The sequence below is a fragment of the Echinops telfairi genome, unplaced genomic scaffold (assembly GCF_000313985.2).
Source record: "Echinops telfairi isolate 266 unplaced genomic scaffold, ASM31398v2 ScPeMD7_7458;HRSCAF=8496, whole genome shotgun sequence".
NCBI classification, from domain to species: domain Eukaryota; kingdom Metazoa; phylum Chordata; class Mammalia; order Afrosoricida; family Tenrecidae; genus Echinops; species Echinops telfairi.
The window spans coordinates 3228859-3247007 of NW_022111358.1; the positions used below are offsets into that span (position 1 = coordinate 3228859).

General features: G+C 43.2%; 1 protein-coding gene across 2 annotated transcripts in view; it reads right to left on the reverse strand.

The window, feature by feature from the left end:
* GOSR1 (golgi SNAP receptor complex member 1) overlaps positions 1 to 14656 on the reverse strand; it is a 44283-nt gene extending 29627 nt beyond the window's left edge. The window contains exons 1-4 of one of the 2 annotated variants that reach the window (XM_004706890.2): positions 14582 to 14656; positions 11559 to 11673; positions 6966 to 7053; positions 4124 to 4231 (exon numbers count right to left, since the gene is read on the reverse strand). In XM_004706890.2, coding sequence (XP_004706947.1) covers positions 4124 to 4231; positions 6966 to 7053; positions 11559 to 11673; positions 14582 to 14612 — 342 coding nt within the window. In that variant the 5' untranslated portion in view covers positions 14613 to 14656. Of the gene's footprint in view, positions 1 to 4123; positions 4232 to 6965; positions 7054 to 11552; positions 11674 to 14581 lie in introns of both variants that reach the window. The other variant, XM_004706889.2, reaches the window with a different exon arrangement.
* Positions 14657 to 18149: the final 3493 nt, after the last annotated feature.

Genomic DNA, 18149 nt, shown 5'->3' on the forward strand with positions numbered 1-18149 from the left:
GTAGCAACGAAAATCATGTTAGGGTTGAGGGGGTCACCACCACATGAGGAACTGTCTGAAAGGGTGGCGGCGTTAGGAAGGTGAGAACCACTGGGTTAGAGTATAACTGCTCCAGCAGGTGTTCTTGGCTGTGATCTTTATGCAAATAGCCAGGCCTATCATCTGGAGCACTGCTTGGTGGGTTCAAACCACTAACCTTTAGGTTAGCTGCAGGTAGTCTATCTTACAAAGGTCTCAGAATTTAATAAATTCTCTACTGCTACACATTTTTAATTGCTTTCAATTTTATTTTACAAAAAAGGTGAAATAAATGTGCATATAATTGAGAATATATTTTTGGGGTGTTTAAAGATTCAATGTCTAAGAGAATAATAAATGGCTCAAAGAATCATACATTTTAAATTCTGATAGTGCTAACCTGTAGTGATTCCGCATTGGGCTGTGATCACAAGGTCAGCAGTTTGAAACCCCCAGCCACTCCTCGGGAGAAAGACAGGGCTTTCTACTCCAGTTCACATCTAATCTTGGAAGCTCACAGGGACAGTTCTGCCTTGGCTGGTAGGGTCACTCGGAGTCAGCATCACTCGATGGCGTGGGTTTGGTTTTTTGGGAACCTGTCTTCTCTGAGGACTGCACGGATGTTCTCTGACCAACGCTTACCTATACTTCCTGCTAATAAGTAACAAACACTGTAATTTTTGCTACTCTTTTGAAAAATCCACTCATTTTGATTTATTTATTTTTAATTGAGAATGAGGCTATGCATCATTTTGTAGTTTTTGGCTACTCCTACTTTTCTATAAATATGTCCATGTCCTTTGTTCATTTTCCTTTTAGGTAGTCATTTTCTGATTTATCTCTATAATTTCTCTGTATATTAAATTAAGCAAATTAATCATTTGGTACAGTTTCCAATGTTGAGTCTTGCTTATAGAAGTGTGTTCTCATGTAAAAGTTTTAGATTTATCCGTACCCTTATTCTGAACTGTTATGGCTTCTCTTCTAAATATAAATATTTAATCCACTATAATTTATTTTAGATGTGAGAAATGAAATAGAAGTTGGTTTTTTTTTCCCAATTAATCAACTATTTTCACACTATTTTTCGTAATCCTCCTATGTAACAGAGTTGTCACCTGCCATGGATTGAATTATGTGTGTGTCCGTAGCCCACCCACACCCATCCTGTCCCCAGAGCATGTGTCAGGTTTGCTTGGGCCACGATTTTCAGTGGTTTAGTGGTTAGGTTATGACGCAATCATCTTCCATGATGAGATCTGATGGGATCAATCAGTTGGTGGTTCACCATTAAATGTGATGTTAGCTTTTAATCTAATCTATACAACTACTCCTCACTTATTAACTGAGGCTATCTGCTATTTCACACTTGCAATAATAGTAACAAACCTGCTAGCCAATGATTCTGTACCTTTATCATGCACATCTGGAAGTAACGAACATGGAGGTGGCAAGTCAAAAGTAACATTGGCTTTACTGGTAAAGGTTGTCTCAACCTGGTTAGGCCATGATTCTCAGTGGTTTGGCAGTTACTAATGATGCCGCAGAGGCAGTGCATTGTTTATTGAATGTGGCTTTTCTAGTCAAAGTCTCTCACTCCCACCAAATGACCTTTCCCTGCATGGGTCTGGTAAGAAGGTGGGGGAAGATACATACTGATAGGCTTCACTTGTAATTGTGAACAGTGCTATCCTGCTGTGTATAAAATGAATCCTCTGAGAAGCAGGAGGAGGGATCTCAATACCAGTAAGAACCAGGAATGGAATATGTCCTCTGGACCCAAGATCCCTGCAGGGTGAACCTCCTGGATTCATAAGACAGCTATACCATCAGAGGAGCAGCAGCAGAACCAGGAGTCAAAGCAAGGCACAAAATGATGGATTTCAAAAAAAAAAAAAAAAATGATGGATTTCCCAATCCACGGAGCAAGTTAAGCCAAGTGCTTTTGTGTAGGAGGTCGCATTACAGAGTGGGGTGCCTCTGGGCACTTAATTCAGGGAGCTGGGTATGCTCACCCACACAGCTTAAGCTGGATGCTTTTGGAATGATACAGCAGAGTGGTATGCCCTTTGGGCATTTGGGGGCAGACTTTGTAACATGTCTTCATAAGTCAACTCTGGGCGTTTTTCACTGGCATTATACAACGTGCTAATTTCCCTAACAAACTTTTTAATAGTGAGTTTTGTCTGTGAGTTCTGTGTAGTCATTGGATATTAGAACTTAGAGATTAAGTAGAGTACTAATTAAAACAACGCACGTCACCTGGCAGTTAGTATGTAATGACAGCCATCCTCCGTTGGCGCACAATACTGACAATTTTTGCAAAATGACCTGATCTTTGGAACCTAACCATGTTGACAGGTGAGGAGTGAATATATATTTCTGTATTAGGTCAATAAGTACCTATCTATTCCTATTTTTAACATGAGTTTTTAAAATTAGGAGTGGCTGTTGAATTTTTTTTCAATGCTAAAAGTATTGGCTTATTTGTTCTACCATATTTTATTCTCCCTAACCCGACACCCACTCCTCACCCCAATATAAATTTTTAAGAGTGACTTAGGTTTTTTGGTATACTTTTACCATTTTCTCCAACAATATATTAAGCATAGTAAATGACTCCCATGTTCTTTTCAAAGCCTGATAGAAGTATACTCTAAACCAGCGGTCTCAACCTGTGGGTCGCGATGCCTTTTGGGGTCGAACGACCCTTTCACAGGGTCGCCTGATTCATAACAGTAGCAAAATGACAGTGATGAAGTAGCAACAAAGATAATGTTATGGTTGGGGGTCACCACACCATGAGGAGCTGTATGAAAGGCTGCGGCATTAGGAAGGTTGAGAACCACTGCTCTAACCATCATATTTCCTGTGCCTGAGCCAGCTATCTAGCCAGGTCTCTTAAATCAGGAGAGCACAAGAACGGCTTGTTTTACTGCACGTCACTCGATTGCTTCTCAGACATTGCACTTTAACAACAAAAACAGACTCATGGTGTGTGGCAAACCTGCATGGAGCAGATCTCATCAAGTCCATTTCCAACACCATGTGCACACTTCATGTCTCTATCGTGTTTTAGTAACGCTTGCAATACCTCAGGCTTTCTCGTGTTACTACACACCGCTGCTGAGTCAACTCCAGCTCAGAACAGACTACAGTGCAAGCCTAACTTGGATAGGCAGTGGGAAGTCAAAATGAGTGTGTGACTTGCTCTATTGTGACATCTGCTTTATTGCAGTGGTCTGAAACCAAACCAGCAATATCTCAGAGGTATGCCTCTATATTTATCTGGTGACGAATATTATTTCACTTTATCAGGGAAAAGCAAAAGCTTTTATACATATTTAGAATTTTATAATACAAAAAAAAAATTAACACAAGACAAATTTCTATCACACCACATTTAGCACACATCCTATCCAAGGATTTTTAAACAACTCCTGGGGGAGGTCTGAGAAGTGAGGAATTGGAAGATAGAGGGGAGGAGAAAGGATGGTTATTAGTCGAACAGTGGGAGGGAACAGCATAACCCCAAGTGAAGGGAGTGATGAGGAAGAGAGCAAGATGTCCTAAGTGGAAGTAAGGGGGTGGGAGGAGTCACAAGAATGCCCGGGTATGGAGACAGAGCAGGTGGAAAGGGTCGGGATGCTGCCCAGGCTGTGGGGAATAAAGAGGCAGGAAGGTGGAAAATCCTGGGTAAGGTGAGAGAAAAAGTGCCTGGGATGGGTTAGGAAAAAAAAACTAACAATTGTAGAATTTCCTCTAAATACGTGAATTTGGTATCTCATGCCTGATTTTCTTTCCTCATAGAAACATAGTTTATCATACGTTTACCATTTCTAGGTAGTTTCTGTCCCAGTTCTAAGGGTGGGTACATAATAAGCAAAATAAAAAAACTCAAATTCAATGCTGACTCATAGTGACCTCCTGTGGGTTTCCGAGACTGTAACTGTTTACTGGAGTGGAAAGCCCAGTCTTTTCCCCATGGAGGTGCTGGTTCCCACCTGCCACCCATGTGGATCACCACTACACCACCAGAACAAGCAACCAAATAAACAAACCAGCTCTCCTGTGACAATGTAAAAATCTTAAACCCGATACATACCTGCAGTATGTCTCTATGTCGCTGTAATGTGTGCATCAGTGCAGCATTCAGAGAGGGGACACCTGCACTGTTGGTATACTCTGCCATTTTATCATTTACTCCTGTAAGCTAAAAGAAGTTTAAAAAATTAGAAAGTATAGTAGCTAAAAGCAAATTATTTGCTTTTTGCTGGAAGCATAAAAGATCCCAAGCAGATAGAGAACGGGAAAGGATTCACCATGTGTCCCAAATTATCCATAAAGGCTTAACTATCCCTCTGGCTGCTGCTGCTGCGGTTGCTGCTAGAGGCTGTCGAGTTGGTTCTGTCTCACAGTGACCCATGGACAACACAACACAACACAACACTGCCCAGTCCTGCACCAGCCTCAGATTTGTGATCTCTGAGCTTACTGTTGCAGGCAATAAGTTGTGTCAATCCATCTCATGAAGGGTCTGCCTCTTGTTCTGCTGACCCTACTTTACCAAGCCTGATTGCCTTTTCCAGGGACTGAGCCCTCCTGATAGCATGCATAAAGTACTTGACAGGAGGCCTCCTGTCATCCCTGCTCCTAAGGCTGTTCGTTCTCCAGGACAGATGTGTTTGTCTTCTCCCAGTCCTGGTTCTCAAGTCTTTGCCTACAACCCAATCGAATGCATCAATTCTTCTGTGGGCTTGCCCAGCTTTCTCCGGCATAATAAAGCCACTGAAAATATCTTGGCTTGGGTCAGTTACACCTTAGGCTTCAAAGTGACATCGTTCCGTCTTAACACTTTAAATAGGTCTTATTGGACTATTGAATTGGACTAATAAAACTGTTGGAAAAAATGATAATAATAAAATAAAGAGGTCTGGTCTATCAAATTTGCCCAATGCACAGCATCATTTCCTTTCCTGACTCTCATTTCCAGTAGTGTTGATAGCAGACAATGTGAAATGAAATCCTTGACAATTCTATCTTTTCTACTGGAGAAATCATTGTCTATGTGATGAATTTTGTTTGTTTTACATTGAGTTATAATCCATACAGAAGGCTGTAGTCTGTGATCTTCATCAGCAAGTGCTTCAAGATCTAGTTTACAGCAAACAATGGCATGTCATCTGCGTACTGCAGGCTGTTAATGAGCCCTCCTCCAATTCTGATGGCACATTCTTCTTCCTATAGCCCAGCTCCACGATGATTTGCTCAGCATACAGACTGAGTAAGTATGGTGAAGGAATACAACTTCTATTGATTTTAAACCGCAGTACCCCCTTGCTCCATTTAAACTACTGCCTATGTAGTGGTTCTACAAGAGCACAATGAAGTGTCCCAGAACTCCCATTTTTGGTAGCATTATCTAGTGTTATGATGCACACAGTCAAATGCCTTTGCATAACCAATAACACAAATATCCTTCTGGTGTTCTCTGCTTTCAGCCAAGATCCATCTGACATCAGAACTGTGCCACACCCTCATCTGAATCTAGCTGAGTTTGGGCATTGTAATGCTACAACAGATTTTGAATAATCTTCAAAATTTTACTTCTAAGTGATATTAATGATATTTCTCGATGATTTCCACATCTGTTGGGTCACTCTTCTTTGGAATGGGCACAAATAGATTTCTTCCAGTACACTGGCCAGGCAGCAGCAGTCTTCCAAATTTCTTGACACAGACAATGATGCCAGTGTGGTTGAAACATTTCAACTGGCATTCCGTCAATTCCTGGAGCCTTTTTAAAAAATCATTTTATTGGGGGCTCTTAAAGTTTTATCACAATCCATACATCCATCCATTGTGTCAAGCATAGTTGTACATATGTTGCCATCATCATTTTCAAAACATTTTCTTTCTACTCAAGCCCTTGGTATTAACTCACTCCCCCGACCCCCTTCCCTCCAGAGTCCTGTTTTTCATTAATGGCATTCGTATATCGAATGCCTTTTCAACCGAGGAGCTCCTCTTCCAGGGCTGCATCACACAATGCTCCACTGCTATGCCCGCATCCCCGAAGCGTGGACTGCCCAGTCCTTTTCCCTTGTGTCTTAGAATAGAAGCTCAGCTGAAACCTGTCTTCAAAAATGACTATTATTGTACAACGTCAACAAACAGATAATTTCAATAAACATGTTTGAGGAACTCTTGGAGGTGTAGTAGACTACACACTGAGCTGCTAACTGAAAAGTCAGTGGTTCAAACCCACCAATTACTCCAAGGGAAAAAGATGAGGCTGTCTGTTCCCATTAAGATTTAAAGTCTTAAAAAAAAAAAAAAAAGATTTAAAGTCTTGGAAACCCAAAGAGGAATTTCTAGCCTATCCTATAGGATCCCTATGAGTTAAAATCAACTCGATGGCAGTGAATTGAGAATTAATATCAATATAGTCCAATATTATACCTATTAATAAGTACACCAAAAACAAATTCACTGCCATCAAGTTGATTCTGACTCACAGCGACTATACAGGACAGAACAGAACTGCTCCATTGTGCCTCCAAGACAGTAACTCTTTATGGGAGTAGAAAGCTTCATCTTTCTCCCTCAGAGTGGGTGGTGGTTTCAAACTGCTAACCTTGCAGTTAGCAGTTCATGCATAATCACTATACCACTAGGACTCTGATAGTATTTAAAACAAAAACAAAAACAAACTCACTGCCATCAAGTCCATTCTAACTCACAGCAGCCCTATAGGACAGGGTAGAACTGCCCCAGCGAGTTTTCAAGACTAACTGTTTACAGGAAGAGAAGGTCTCCTCTTTCTCCTGAGAAGTAACTGGGGCTTTAGAACTTGCATATTGCAGCCCAATGTGTCACTACCACATGACCAGGGCTTCTAATAAGTACAGTCATTACAAAATAGTCATATAAAAGAAAGTACTTACCCTTGCCAAGAGTTGTTCAATCTCAATTGCCATTGTTTCAAACATTCTATCTTGACTTGATCCATTTAAAAGGGGTGTTGTGTCAGAACTGAAGAGAAGTTCAGGTAAAAGGAATATATTAGTTAATTCAAATCCTTTAACACATACTTAAATAAAGCAACAATTCTTGAAGAAGTCAAGTGGAATATTCATTCTCTTTCTTTATATAATTTTTAAGTTTTATAAGTTTTCCTATAAGTACCTATGTTCTTTAAAATATAACTGAATATAGATTTTTCCCGACTGCTCTCACCACTGGTCCTGAGGGGATCATCTGTCCTGGATTCCCTGTGTTTCTGGTTCTTATCTGTGCCAGTGTGCATCCTCTGGTCTAGCCGGATTTGTAAGGATTAGATTTTGACATACCAGAGGGACTCCGCAGAATCGAGCCCAGGAGAGTTGCTTAGAGGGAACTTTAACACAACTGGAACGCAGGAGGAGCATCATAAAGGTCTGGCTGGACCGGAGGATGTACACTGGTGCGGATGGGAGCTGGAAATACAGGGAGTCCAGGACAGATGATCCCTTCAGGACCAGTGGTGTGAGTGGCGATACTGGGAGGGTAGAGGGAGAGTGGGTTGGAAAGAGGGAACCAATTACAAGGAACTATATGTGACCTACTCCCTGGGGGATGGACAACAGAAAAGTGGGTGAAGGGAGACGTCAGACAGGGCAAGATATGACAAAATAATAATTTATAAATTATCAAGGGCTCATGAGGGAGGGGGAAGCAGGCAGGGAGGGGGAAAATGAGGACCTAATGCCGGGGGCTTAAGTGGCGAGGAAATGTTTTGAGAATGATGAGGGCAATGAATGTACAAATGCGTTTTACACAATTGATGTATGTATGGATTGTGCTGAGAGTTGTATGAGCCCCCAATAAAACGATTTTTTTTAAAAAAAGGTTTTTTCCCAAGGTAAAAGTACATCTGATCTTAGTAGCATAATGAAATTAAAAGTGCTTGTACTGTTTACAAAATGATAGAAAATAACTGGTTATGGCAGTGCGCAGTTGCCTGTTGACTTAAAAAAAATAAACTACGTTAATGAAAACTACAGAACTATGAAGCAGAATATATAAGGGAGCCATAAGTGTATTAGGTTATGGAGTTTGTGAAGAATGATATTAAAAAAAAAATTGTCCCTCCAAAGCAAGTATGGTTCCTTATACCTGAAATTAACTTCATACTCTTTTGGCTCTGAGAAAAGAAATTTTTTTTAAAAAATAAAGAAAACTGAGATGCAGCTGATGCCTAGTTTGGAAAATTAGTTACTGAATAATCAATAGCTGGCTTTAAGTCTAATATAAACATCCGTGCCTACCTGCCTACCAGGAACATTTTAGTAGCAGCCCTCTAAATGTCCATCTAAAGTATGTTATGTCTTGTTTTGCAAAAATGTTTAATTAATATGCAAAAATTGTGTTCAACTGTCTTTTAAAATCTAAGTAATAAAAACCTAACTGTATACAAGTGACATTTTGTGACAGATTCAAATTCTAAAACTGTATGTCCTGAAGATTTCTTTTGCCTTTTTCTGAAAACAAAACAACAAAAAGCCCCATTAACCTTCATCACTCCTCTGGTGGGGATGACCTTCATCACTCTCCAGGTGACCATACTCACACAAGGAAACATGAGAAAATTCGTGGAAAAATGGAATAGAAAGATAATGGAAATTTTTCCATGAACTTTCTGAACCCCACTCATATTATCAAATGTGCAGCTCAATGCTGATCTGCACTATCCAGGACACAGCTAATTGCCCAGGCTATAAGTGTTCTCCAGGCTTATAGGAAACTTTGTACTGTCCTCTGCGAATCCTTGAGTGCAGTAGATAAGATGGATTACATCATCAGTTCATTATGAAAAAAAAGCCCTGCTACATTTGCTTTCTTCACATACATTCCCACACAATAGTAACAAGTAGCATAATAACCAAAAAGGATTTTAATTTTTAGCTCTAATAGAACCAAATCCTTATTTCTTTTTGAATGATTCTAATTTATTTTCCTTAAAACTTGGTATGCAAATATTTAGTTCTTTAATATTGGCTCTGACAAATATTAGCTCTCTGGTTCTCTCCCAAAATGAGCAGGTAAAAATGCTCCCTCTATGACTACAACAAAGGTTCCTCTATGAGACACATGAAAAGCAACAACAAGCCACCAGGATATAAGATCTGTAAGGAGGGGTGGCAGTGTCTTAGTCACCTAAAACATGCACATGGCGGGTGCGCATTAAGTAACCGCTGAATGAATGAAGGAGCTCATCATTCTACTGCTAGTTATTCCTCCTTCACCAGACACCCCAGGACAATATATGAAGCCAGGGAAATAGCCAAAAAGTCGCTCTCCATAATACTAGTTTTCAGTTCAATTTTAATTCATCTTATTAAATGTGTGTGGTAATTCCAAGACTTTGAAGTTCTTGAACTATAGACACTTAAAAAAGTGGAGCCAATATTGTACCCTCATTGGCAGTAGCCAAGTGGGAGGCTTAATATTCTGGAAAAATTATTTCTAATCACAAAATATGCTTATTGATAGAAAAATAAAAACAAAGACAAAACCATTCCTATTTTGCTTTGCTTGTTAAGTAAAGATGAGGTCAAAGGAATACACTACAGTCATATCTACCTGGCATGCCAATAACTTTCTTTCAGGCCACATTAACAATATGTTGGCCCTCTTACCTTTACAACAACTATTTTGCTGTTATTAAAAGTAATAATAGAGAGTTAAAAAAAAAAAAAAAAAAAAAGCCCTGGTGGTGGTGTGGGTTTGGCATTGGGCTGCTTAATTGTAAGGCCAGCATTTCAAACCCACCAGCCACTCCAAGGGAAAGATGAGGCTGTCTGCTCCAGTAAAGATTTATGGTCTCAGAAATCCTATATAGGGCTGTGTTACAATGGACTCTGGTTTGGTTTGGGGTGTAGAGTCCAAAGGAGTGCTGGTGGTGCAGTGGGTAAAGCATCCAACTAACAGCCCAAGAAGGCAGCAAGTCAAAACCATCAGTCTTCTGCTGGAATATGCATAATATAGTAAGTTTTAGAGTATGGGCCTTAGTTCAAATTCAAGTTCAGATGTTATTTTTACTTTTAGATGTAGAATACTCCACCCACCATCAATCCTTGAAAAAGTATCGAAAATAAAAGAGTGGACAGAAACTAAAAACACTTTACTAGCAATTCTACTCCTGGTATATAGAAACATTGTGTGAAAAAAATGTGCCCAAGAACATATACGTAAGCTCTTAGTGCCTGATGGGTGAGGAGCAAAAAATTAGAAAGAATGCCCATCTACAAAAAGGGCAAATTCTGATAAGAGAGTCATAGAATGTAGCACAGTGGTTACACATTGGACTGCTAACTGAGAGGTCAGCAGTTCGAACCCACCAGCTGTTCTGCAGGAATAAGATGAGGTTGTCTGTTCCCGTAAAGAACTTATAGCCTTTGAAAACAGGGGCAGTTCTACTCTACCCTATAGGATCACTGAGTCCGAATCAACTCAATGGTAGTGAGGGGGATATGCAGCAAACGAATATATCAAAGTTAAGCATACCCATAGCTGACTTTAAGATAGGGTTGAACAAAGTTGAAAAAATAACTATAGTAGCATAGAAAAAGTTAGTTACGAATACAAACATATGTAGTATACATGTAGTAAAAATATAGTGATTATGGGGAGACAAGAAGGGAGAAGCTACCAGAGGGGTATACCGGGCAGTCAAATAAAGTGGTAATAAGGGAGGATGTTACTTACACAGGGTTCATTATATTACTCTATCTTTTCGTCCCTTTTAAAATCATTTTCTTGGGGCTCATACAGGTCTTATCACAAACCAGACATCCATCCATTGTGTCAAGCACATTTGTACATATGTTGCCATCATTTTCAAAACATTTTCTTTCTTCTTGAGCTCTTGATATCAGCTCATTCCCACCCCTACTCTCCCTCCCTATTCTATCTTTTTAAGCATTTAATTTTTTGTAAACAAGTGGATGACCTAAAGTAAGAATATCATTCAAAAAGAATGTATTTTCTATATGTTCAGTACAGTAATAGGCTTGTTTCTCAAAAGAACACCAGAATAAAAAATAACTTTGTTATTAGTAGTGGGCATATATATGGCCCTACATTTAGTCTAAAGCACAATATCATAGTTATGTATACATTGCATTTGAGCAGTTCCTCATTTCCATTTCGCAATCTGAAACAGAATGGGATTTTCCCTAAGAATACAATGGGGCGAAATGGTCTCGTACTGGCTCAACTAGAAACTCTTATTTCTGATGCAAACTCACTGTGAACACCTAGCATTATTCTGTTGGCAATGTCATAATTCTTGCCCAAGGATCCTAAATAAACGCCAATCCCAAGAATTAAGAAGATTTGAATAGGTCACTTTTAACAAAATCAATGCTTAAAAAAGAAACCCCAAATTCACCAAACAGACCAAATTACAGGGGTCATATATTCTATCTTATTTTTGAATGCTTTAAAAAACACTATTATCATTTAAGGCAAAAGAGAGAATCTGGTAGTACCTATACCTGTCGCGTCTTCCATCTCGGGAACTGGTGGGACTGTAGCTTGTACACAGCTTACTAAAGGACACTAGTTTCAGGTCAAGTTCATTCTCCAACTGTCGGGCCTGTTTCCTGAGATCTTTAATAAAAAGTATAAAAGCAAATGATTAAACACAAAAAATCTACCAGTACACATGTAACATCACGAAAATACTCTGTAGAAAACAAACTATAAAAATGATTAGTTATTGATCTAATTCTTCCATAAATAAGTCAAAAAGGAAGAAAGCAAATATCCAGGAGAGCAAGCAAGTCCTTTATTTAAACTTCACACTAGGGAAGAAGGGGAGGGGAAAGAGGAGGAGGGAATAAACTGTGGGAGATAGACTTCAGCTCTATTCCAAAAACAGCTAGCTTTACAGTAGTGAGATGCTATTCCAACATTCCTATAATTACTTCTACAGCAATAAAGACAATTTTTTAATTCAGGGGAAACCATAACAAAGTACAAATGACAAAGGAACTGAATATGGTTTCCAGTCTAGCTAGCATGACATCAATTCACCAGCTAAGAAAGCATCGCTGTTTGATAGATTTTGCTATTTATATTCCAAAGCTTTAGTAGGCTAATGAATCTCTTAACAATAAAATGACTTACTGGTTGAGCATAAAATTTTAAAATATGATCCATGGCAAAGACTTTTAAATTCCCTTTCAACATGGTTACTAAAGGAGAAGCTGAAACAATAAATGCTGTGCTACTGATCAGGTCAAATATGATACGATGGAAATGAGCGCAGACCCTTTTAAGAAGGGAAGCAAACAGCAGGGGTGAAATTGATACCTAATTTGACTTCTAAGGGCTTGAGTGTGAGGAAACGCACACCTAGATATGATTACTTCCATTCAAGATGAAATGCTGGCTTAACCAAAAAGGACGGACTACAGGACAGAATGGCAGTAAAGAATACAAATAATATTTCAATACACTTATCATTGGAAAGGAGTCCTGGTGGTGGCAGAGGTTCAAACCCACCAGCTACTCCAGGCCTGTCTGCTCTCATAAAGACTTACAGCCTCTGACACCCTTTAGGGTCGCTATGAGTTGGAATCTATCCGATGGCAGTGGGTTTGGTTTATCACTAGAAGTAAAAAGCAGAGTAACACAGAGGCACATTTTTGTCCACAGATCAAATCCCAGTTCAGCTAGCTGAGATTTATCTGAAATCTACCCTGGTGGTGTAGTGGGAAAGCATTGGACATGGTCTGCCATTCAAAACCACAGGACTTTCTACTCCTGAAGCAGTTCCAGTCTCGGAAGGGGTCATGATGAGTCAGCATTGACCATGGCCGTGCGTACCTAACCTGGATCCTCAGCTTTGTCTTTAAACCCAAACCTCCAGAGGTTTGCCCGCGGATCATTAAGAACTGGGTTGCTATGGGTGAGAACTGACTCAATGGAAACGTTAATCATGACAGCAGCTGTCACAAATTAGGCTTTCAATAAGGAACGCCAGTGGTTCAAATCCACCAGCCACTCTATGGGGCAAACACGAGGCTGCCTAACCCTTTAAAGATTTTATAGTCCCAAAACCCCAGTGGCAAACTTCCTAATGCCGTGACCCTTTAATACAGTTCCTCATGTTGTGGTGACCCCCAACCATAACATTATTTTCTTTAAATCATTTTATTGGGGGCTCATACAACCCTTTTTTACAATCCATACTTCATAACTGTCATTTTGTTACTGTTGGGAATCGGGCCACCCCTGTGAAAGGGTCGTTCGTCCCCCAAAGGGGTTGCGACCACAGGTTGAGAACCGCTGCTCCGGAGAGCACGTCGACTCTGTCCTCTAAATTACTGAGTTAAAATCAAATGGAAGGCAGTGGGCAATTACAGAAGGCTGCTTCAAAACACCATATTCTACTGATTAAAGAATCTAGGAGCCACTTCTATCCAATTTGAAATGGCTAATTCCAAAGTGTTGTGTAGCTAATACATTTCTTTTGTTGTTGTTGTTAATACATTTCAAAAGAGCATTTTAATATGTGTTTTAAATGAATTCTAAACATGCTTCTTTTACCGTCTTCTCGGGTGGAAGTCATCCAGTGAAAATACACAGGGGTTTGCTTCCCAAAGCTTGTGGAAAAATGCATTATCTTTGCATCCCATTTCTCAGAACTTTGTGTAGCCCCCTCCTTATGTATGTACACGTACACACACTCGCACACACCCGTGGTGTTTCCCCAGGGTATCTGGGGAGCAACAGGAAATAGGCCCAAATAGGAAAATGATTCGGGGAGGGATTTTAATGTCGCCAGGCGAGTGGCAAGCAAACGGGAACACTCTCCTCAACATTGAGGCCCAGGAGGAGTTCCCACGAGCCCGCTCTTAGGCATTAAGCGCCCTCGTTAAATCACACGGGTTGTCCCAAACTCCTCTCTCTCTTTTTGAAAAAAGAACTCCGATTCTTGACTCCAGGGCAGACGGGAAGTGTATTTCCTCTGCCTTCAAACCCGGTTCGACACCCAAGCCTCGAAGCCCCAGCCCGAAGCAGCCGAGGGGGCCCGATCAGAGACGTGACGCTCGGACAACTCCCCTCACGGCGCGGGCTGACAGTGTCCCCTTCCCGGCTTTGAGCTCTTTTCCCGGGGTTTTCCAGCCGTGACGCTCTCTCCGAGGCCGGGCACCCACTCGCGCCCAGCACCCGTTTCCTCAGTTCGGACTCTAAACCGAGTCCCGCTGATCCCTCAACCCCGTTCTCTTCCAGCCCTTCAGAGACCGCTTCCTTTTCGCCCTCTCTCCGCGGTCCCCGCCCAAAGCCAGCCTCCGGTCCCGCTGAGGCGGCCGGGTCAGGACCTGCCGAGGAGGCCAGCCCGCTGCCCCAGACCTTCACGTCCCTCCACTCGCAGGCCCCCGGCGCGCCCCGAGACCCGCCCCGCACCCCGCTCGGAGACCCAGCTCTTTCTCGGCCACCTCCTCCGAGACCCGTCCGCGCTCAACCCCTCGGCCCCTCGGCGGGACCCCCTCCGAGGCCTGCCGCTCACCTTCCCAGTAATTGCTGCTTCCCGCCGCCATCTTTGTTGTCCAACGTCAGTCGGGAGAGGAGTCGAGACGAGGCGAACCCCAGAGAGGCCCCTCCACGTGTGCTTCCGCCCCGGATGCCGGGGCTGATGGGATATAGGCGAGTTTCCCCAGACACCGCCCCCTGGCGGTCAAGCTGTTCTCTTACCGCTTTTGACCAGCCGGGAGGCGGGGAACTCGAGCGTTAGCCACAGGTGCGTTTGGGCTTTCTCGTGCCCCAATCCACTCATTGCCACGCAAGCCCTGAGCCTCGCCGTTAACCCAGCTAATCATCTTTCCCAGAAGATCCTGAGGTGACTGAGAGGAGCGTTATTCGCAGATGGAACGTCTTCAAACGTCTCTGGCCTTCTCTAATAAGGTGGACCTCCCTCTGGACTCCTTCCTAGGTGCCAAAGGCCAGTGGCCGCCTCCCCACTGTGGTCTGCGCTCGTCACCCACCATGTCCGGCCGGTTTCCCTTTCTCTCCCAATTGCGCCAGCCCTCTTTCCCTTCCCTCACCAAACAGGAACGACAGAAGGAAACCCCGGGCGGCCCTGCGCCATCCTCACAACGGTCTACTGGACCTTCCCACTTTACCTTCCCGTCAAGGCACAGCTGAAAGCTCTCCAGGCTGGGTGACCTTGCTGGCCTGTGAAATACTGGTGGCACAGCGTCCAACATCACAGTCACACAGAGGCCACCACCGTATGTTACCTGACACACAAGCGGGAATAGAGACTGCCTCTTGTGCAGTCCTTTCGTGGTTGCTGTTGGTGGGTGACTGTCTAGTCGATTCTAACCTTTTGGATGCGCAGTCGAGCTAACGGCTCCCGCAGGGTTTTCGAAGATGTGATCTTTCCAGAGCAGTCACCAGGCCTTTCCCTCCGAGGTGCTTCTGAGCAGGTTCCAGGCACCAGCCTTTTGGGCTAGTTGCTATTGGCACCTGAAGTTCCTTGACTCGGTCCTTGATTGACATCGGGCGTGTTAGTGGTGTAGTGGTTATGAGTTGGGCTGCTGACCGCAAGATTAGCAGTTCGAACCTACAAGCTGCTCTGTGGGAGAAAGATGAGGTTTTCTACTCTCATAAAGGGTTTCCATCTTGGAAGGTTAAAGGGGGCAGTTCTACGCTGTCCTATAGAATTGCAATGAGTTCGAATCTACTTGATGGCTGTGAGTTGGTGTTTTAGTTTTGATTGATGCGTGTGTGTGTGTGTGTGTGTGTGTGTGTGTGTGTTTCTGGACCCAAGCCTACTTAGTACCTTTTTGTAGGCACACCCCAGGCACACTTTCTTGGGACACCTATGCCTGCCTGGGGCAAGTGACCAGGGCAGTCCAGACCTCAGCAGGTAGGCAAAGGGGCCCAAAGCAGCGCCTCCTTCAACCCAGGACCCTGGTGCTGTCACTGCCCTGCCCTTCAGTCCCTTCTGGCTGCTCCTTGTCTTGCAGGAGCTTCTTCTCCATCAAAGCTTGTGCATCAGATTCGGTCCCATTCGCTCTAGCCATTAACCCAGGTTGTGAAGGCTCCGCAGGCTGCAGGACTCACCCCTGCATGCTTTCTCATCTGGGCTTCCCCGCAGCTGCGCCAAGGTGGGGAAGATGAAGTCACCTGGTCTTGGAAAGGTTTACAGTCTCAGAAACCCTATAAAGCTGTTCTACTCCGTCTGGTAGGGTCACTGTGAGTTGGAATTTTCAAAATGGAAGTGGGCTTGTTTGCTTATGTCTATGGTTCATGACTTAGTGGCACGGTGGATTAAGGGTTGGGCTACTGGTTCAAACCCACTAGCACCTCCATGGGAGAAAGAGGAGTCTATCTGCTCCCCAAAGGATGTACAGTCTAAGGAGCAGTTCTACTCTATCCTATAGGGCAGGGGTTCTCAAACTTTTTAAACGGGGCCAGTTCACTGTCCCTCAGACCCGTTGGAGGGCCAGACTATAGTTTTTTTAAAAAACTGAATAAATTCCTATGCACACTGCACATATCTTATTTTGAAGTTTAAAAAAGTGGGGCAAAAACACCTGGCGGGCCGGATAAATGTCCTCGGCGGGCTACATGTGGCCTGTGGGCTATAGTTTCAGGACCCCTGCTATAGGGTCTGACTACTTAATGGCAGTGGGTTTGGCCAGTTTAAGCCTCGGGTTATCTCCCATTGGGGAATATATTGTCTTTATTACGTTAATCGGGGGTTGTCTTGAGTCCATCTCTGTTGATACATAAAAGGGATTATATAATAGAGGCAAACAGATGATGGAAGAGAGATGTCAAGCCAAGGACAACTTGCTCATGGGCAGCAGGTCAGAAGAGACCGGGACCCTCCTCCAGAGCTGACAGAGAAGGCCTTTCCCGACAACCTGCACACTGAATTTGGAGTCCAGCTTCCTGAACTCTGAGAAAATGGACTTCTGTTTGTGGAAGCCATCCACTTGTGCTATTTCTGTTACGGCAGCACAGCACGAGAGACCCAAGACAAGCCCAGGGAGGGGAAGGTCTAGACTGGCCTGCTCAGTGTCTGCTGACAGGGGGAGCGTGGGGTTCGACTGTGTCTGCGGCACTTAGCTGGAGTTGTGCAGTCATTGTCTAGAGACATTCCGTCTTACGAGGTTGCCCTTTCCTAGCCGTTTGGCTTCTCATTAGGCTTTTTGGAGCTGCCTCTTTGAGCATCGCCATGCTCATGATGGGGTAAATGACACAAAAGGGAAACCCGGGTAACACAACACTGTGTCATTTGTTAGATTTCGAAGGCCCTAGCTGGGCTGTCATCACGTCTCCAACGTTCAGGCTTTTCGTTTTCGGCACGTATAAAGGTCAGCTTCTTTGTGGCATTTGGTAGAAGGGACACTCTGTCTTGTCCTTTAAGGGTTTTCTTCTTCTTCTTCCTTGAAGTTGTTTTAATAGATTTGAATTCTCTGTAGAGGATCAGTGAAAATGTGGAAGGCCTTCCAGAGAGATTGGCACACTGCAGTGAAAACGTGGAAGGCCTTTGAGAGAGACCGGCACGCTGCTTGCAGGGGCGGCTCAGCTGTAGCAGGATAGTGAGGATGGACATTGCTGTACACTGGGTCCCGTATTCGAGCCAAAATTCTAAGCACTCGGTTTCCCAAAAGATACAGTTTACATTGAGAACCCCAAATCCATTTGGAAGTCTCCACATAGATTTAGCCTCCATTGAATTCGTTCAGACCCTCCACGCACAATGTGAAAAGCTTTGTCTGCAGGCGGAATGTGTTAGAGAGTGTATTGCTACCTTTCATGTGGCCAGCCCTCGGAGGGGCAGCCGAACCCTGGGGGACTTGCCTGGGTGGACCCTCGATGGAATTAGGAGCTGCACAGTCGGCAGTCATACCCTGACTGCTTTGGTCGGAGGGTCCTGAATCAATCTTGTAAGCTTTTCTCTCGGCATTAGTGGCCTTTCCCCTCAAGGCCTCTTTCCCCCTCTGCAACTGTGAAGTGTTGTCCTGACACCCCTCATGATTTTGCGAGTCGCCTTTATTCGCCACATCATTCTCCAAGTTTCCGTGACTCCTCAGGCACCACGATGACCTCCTGATGGTTTC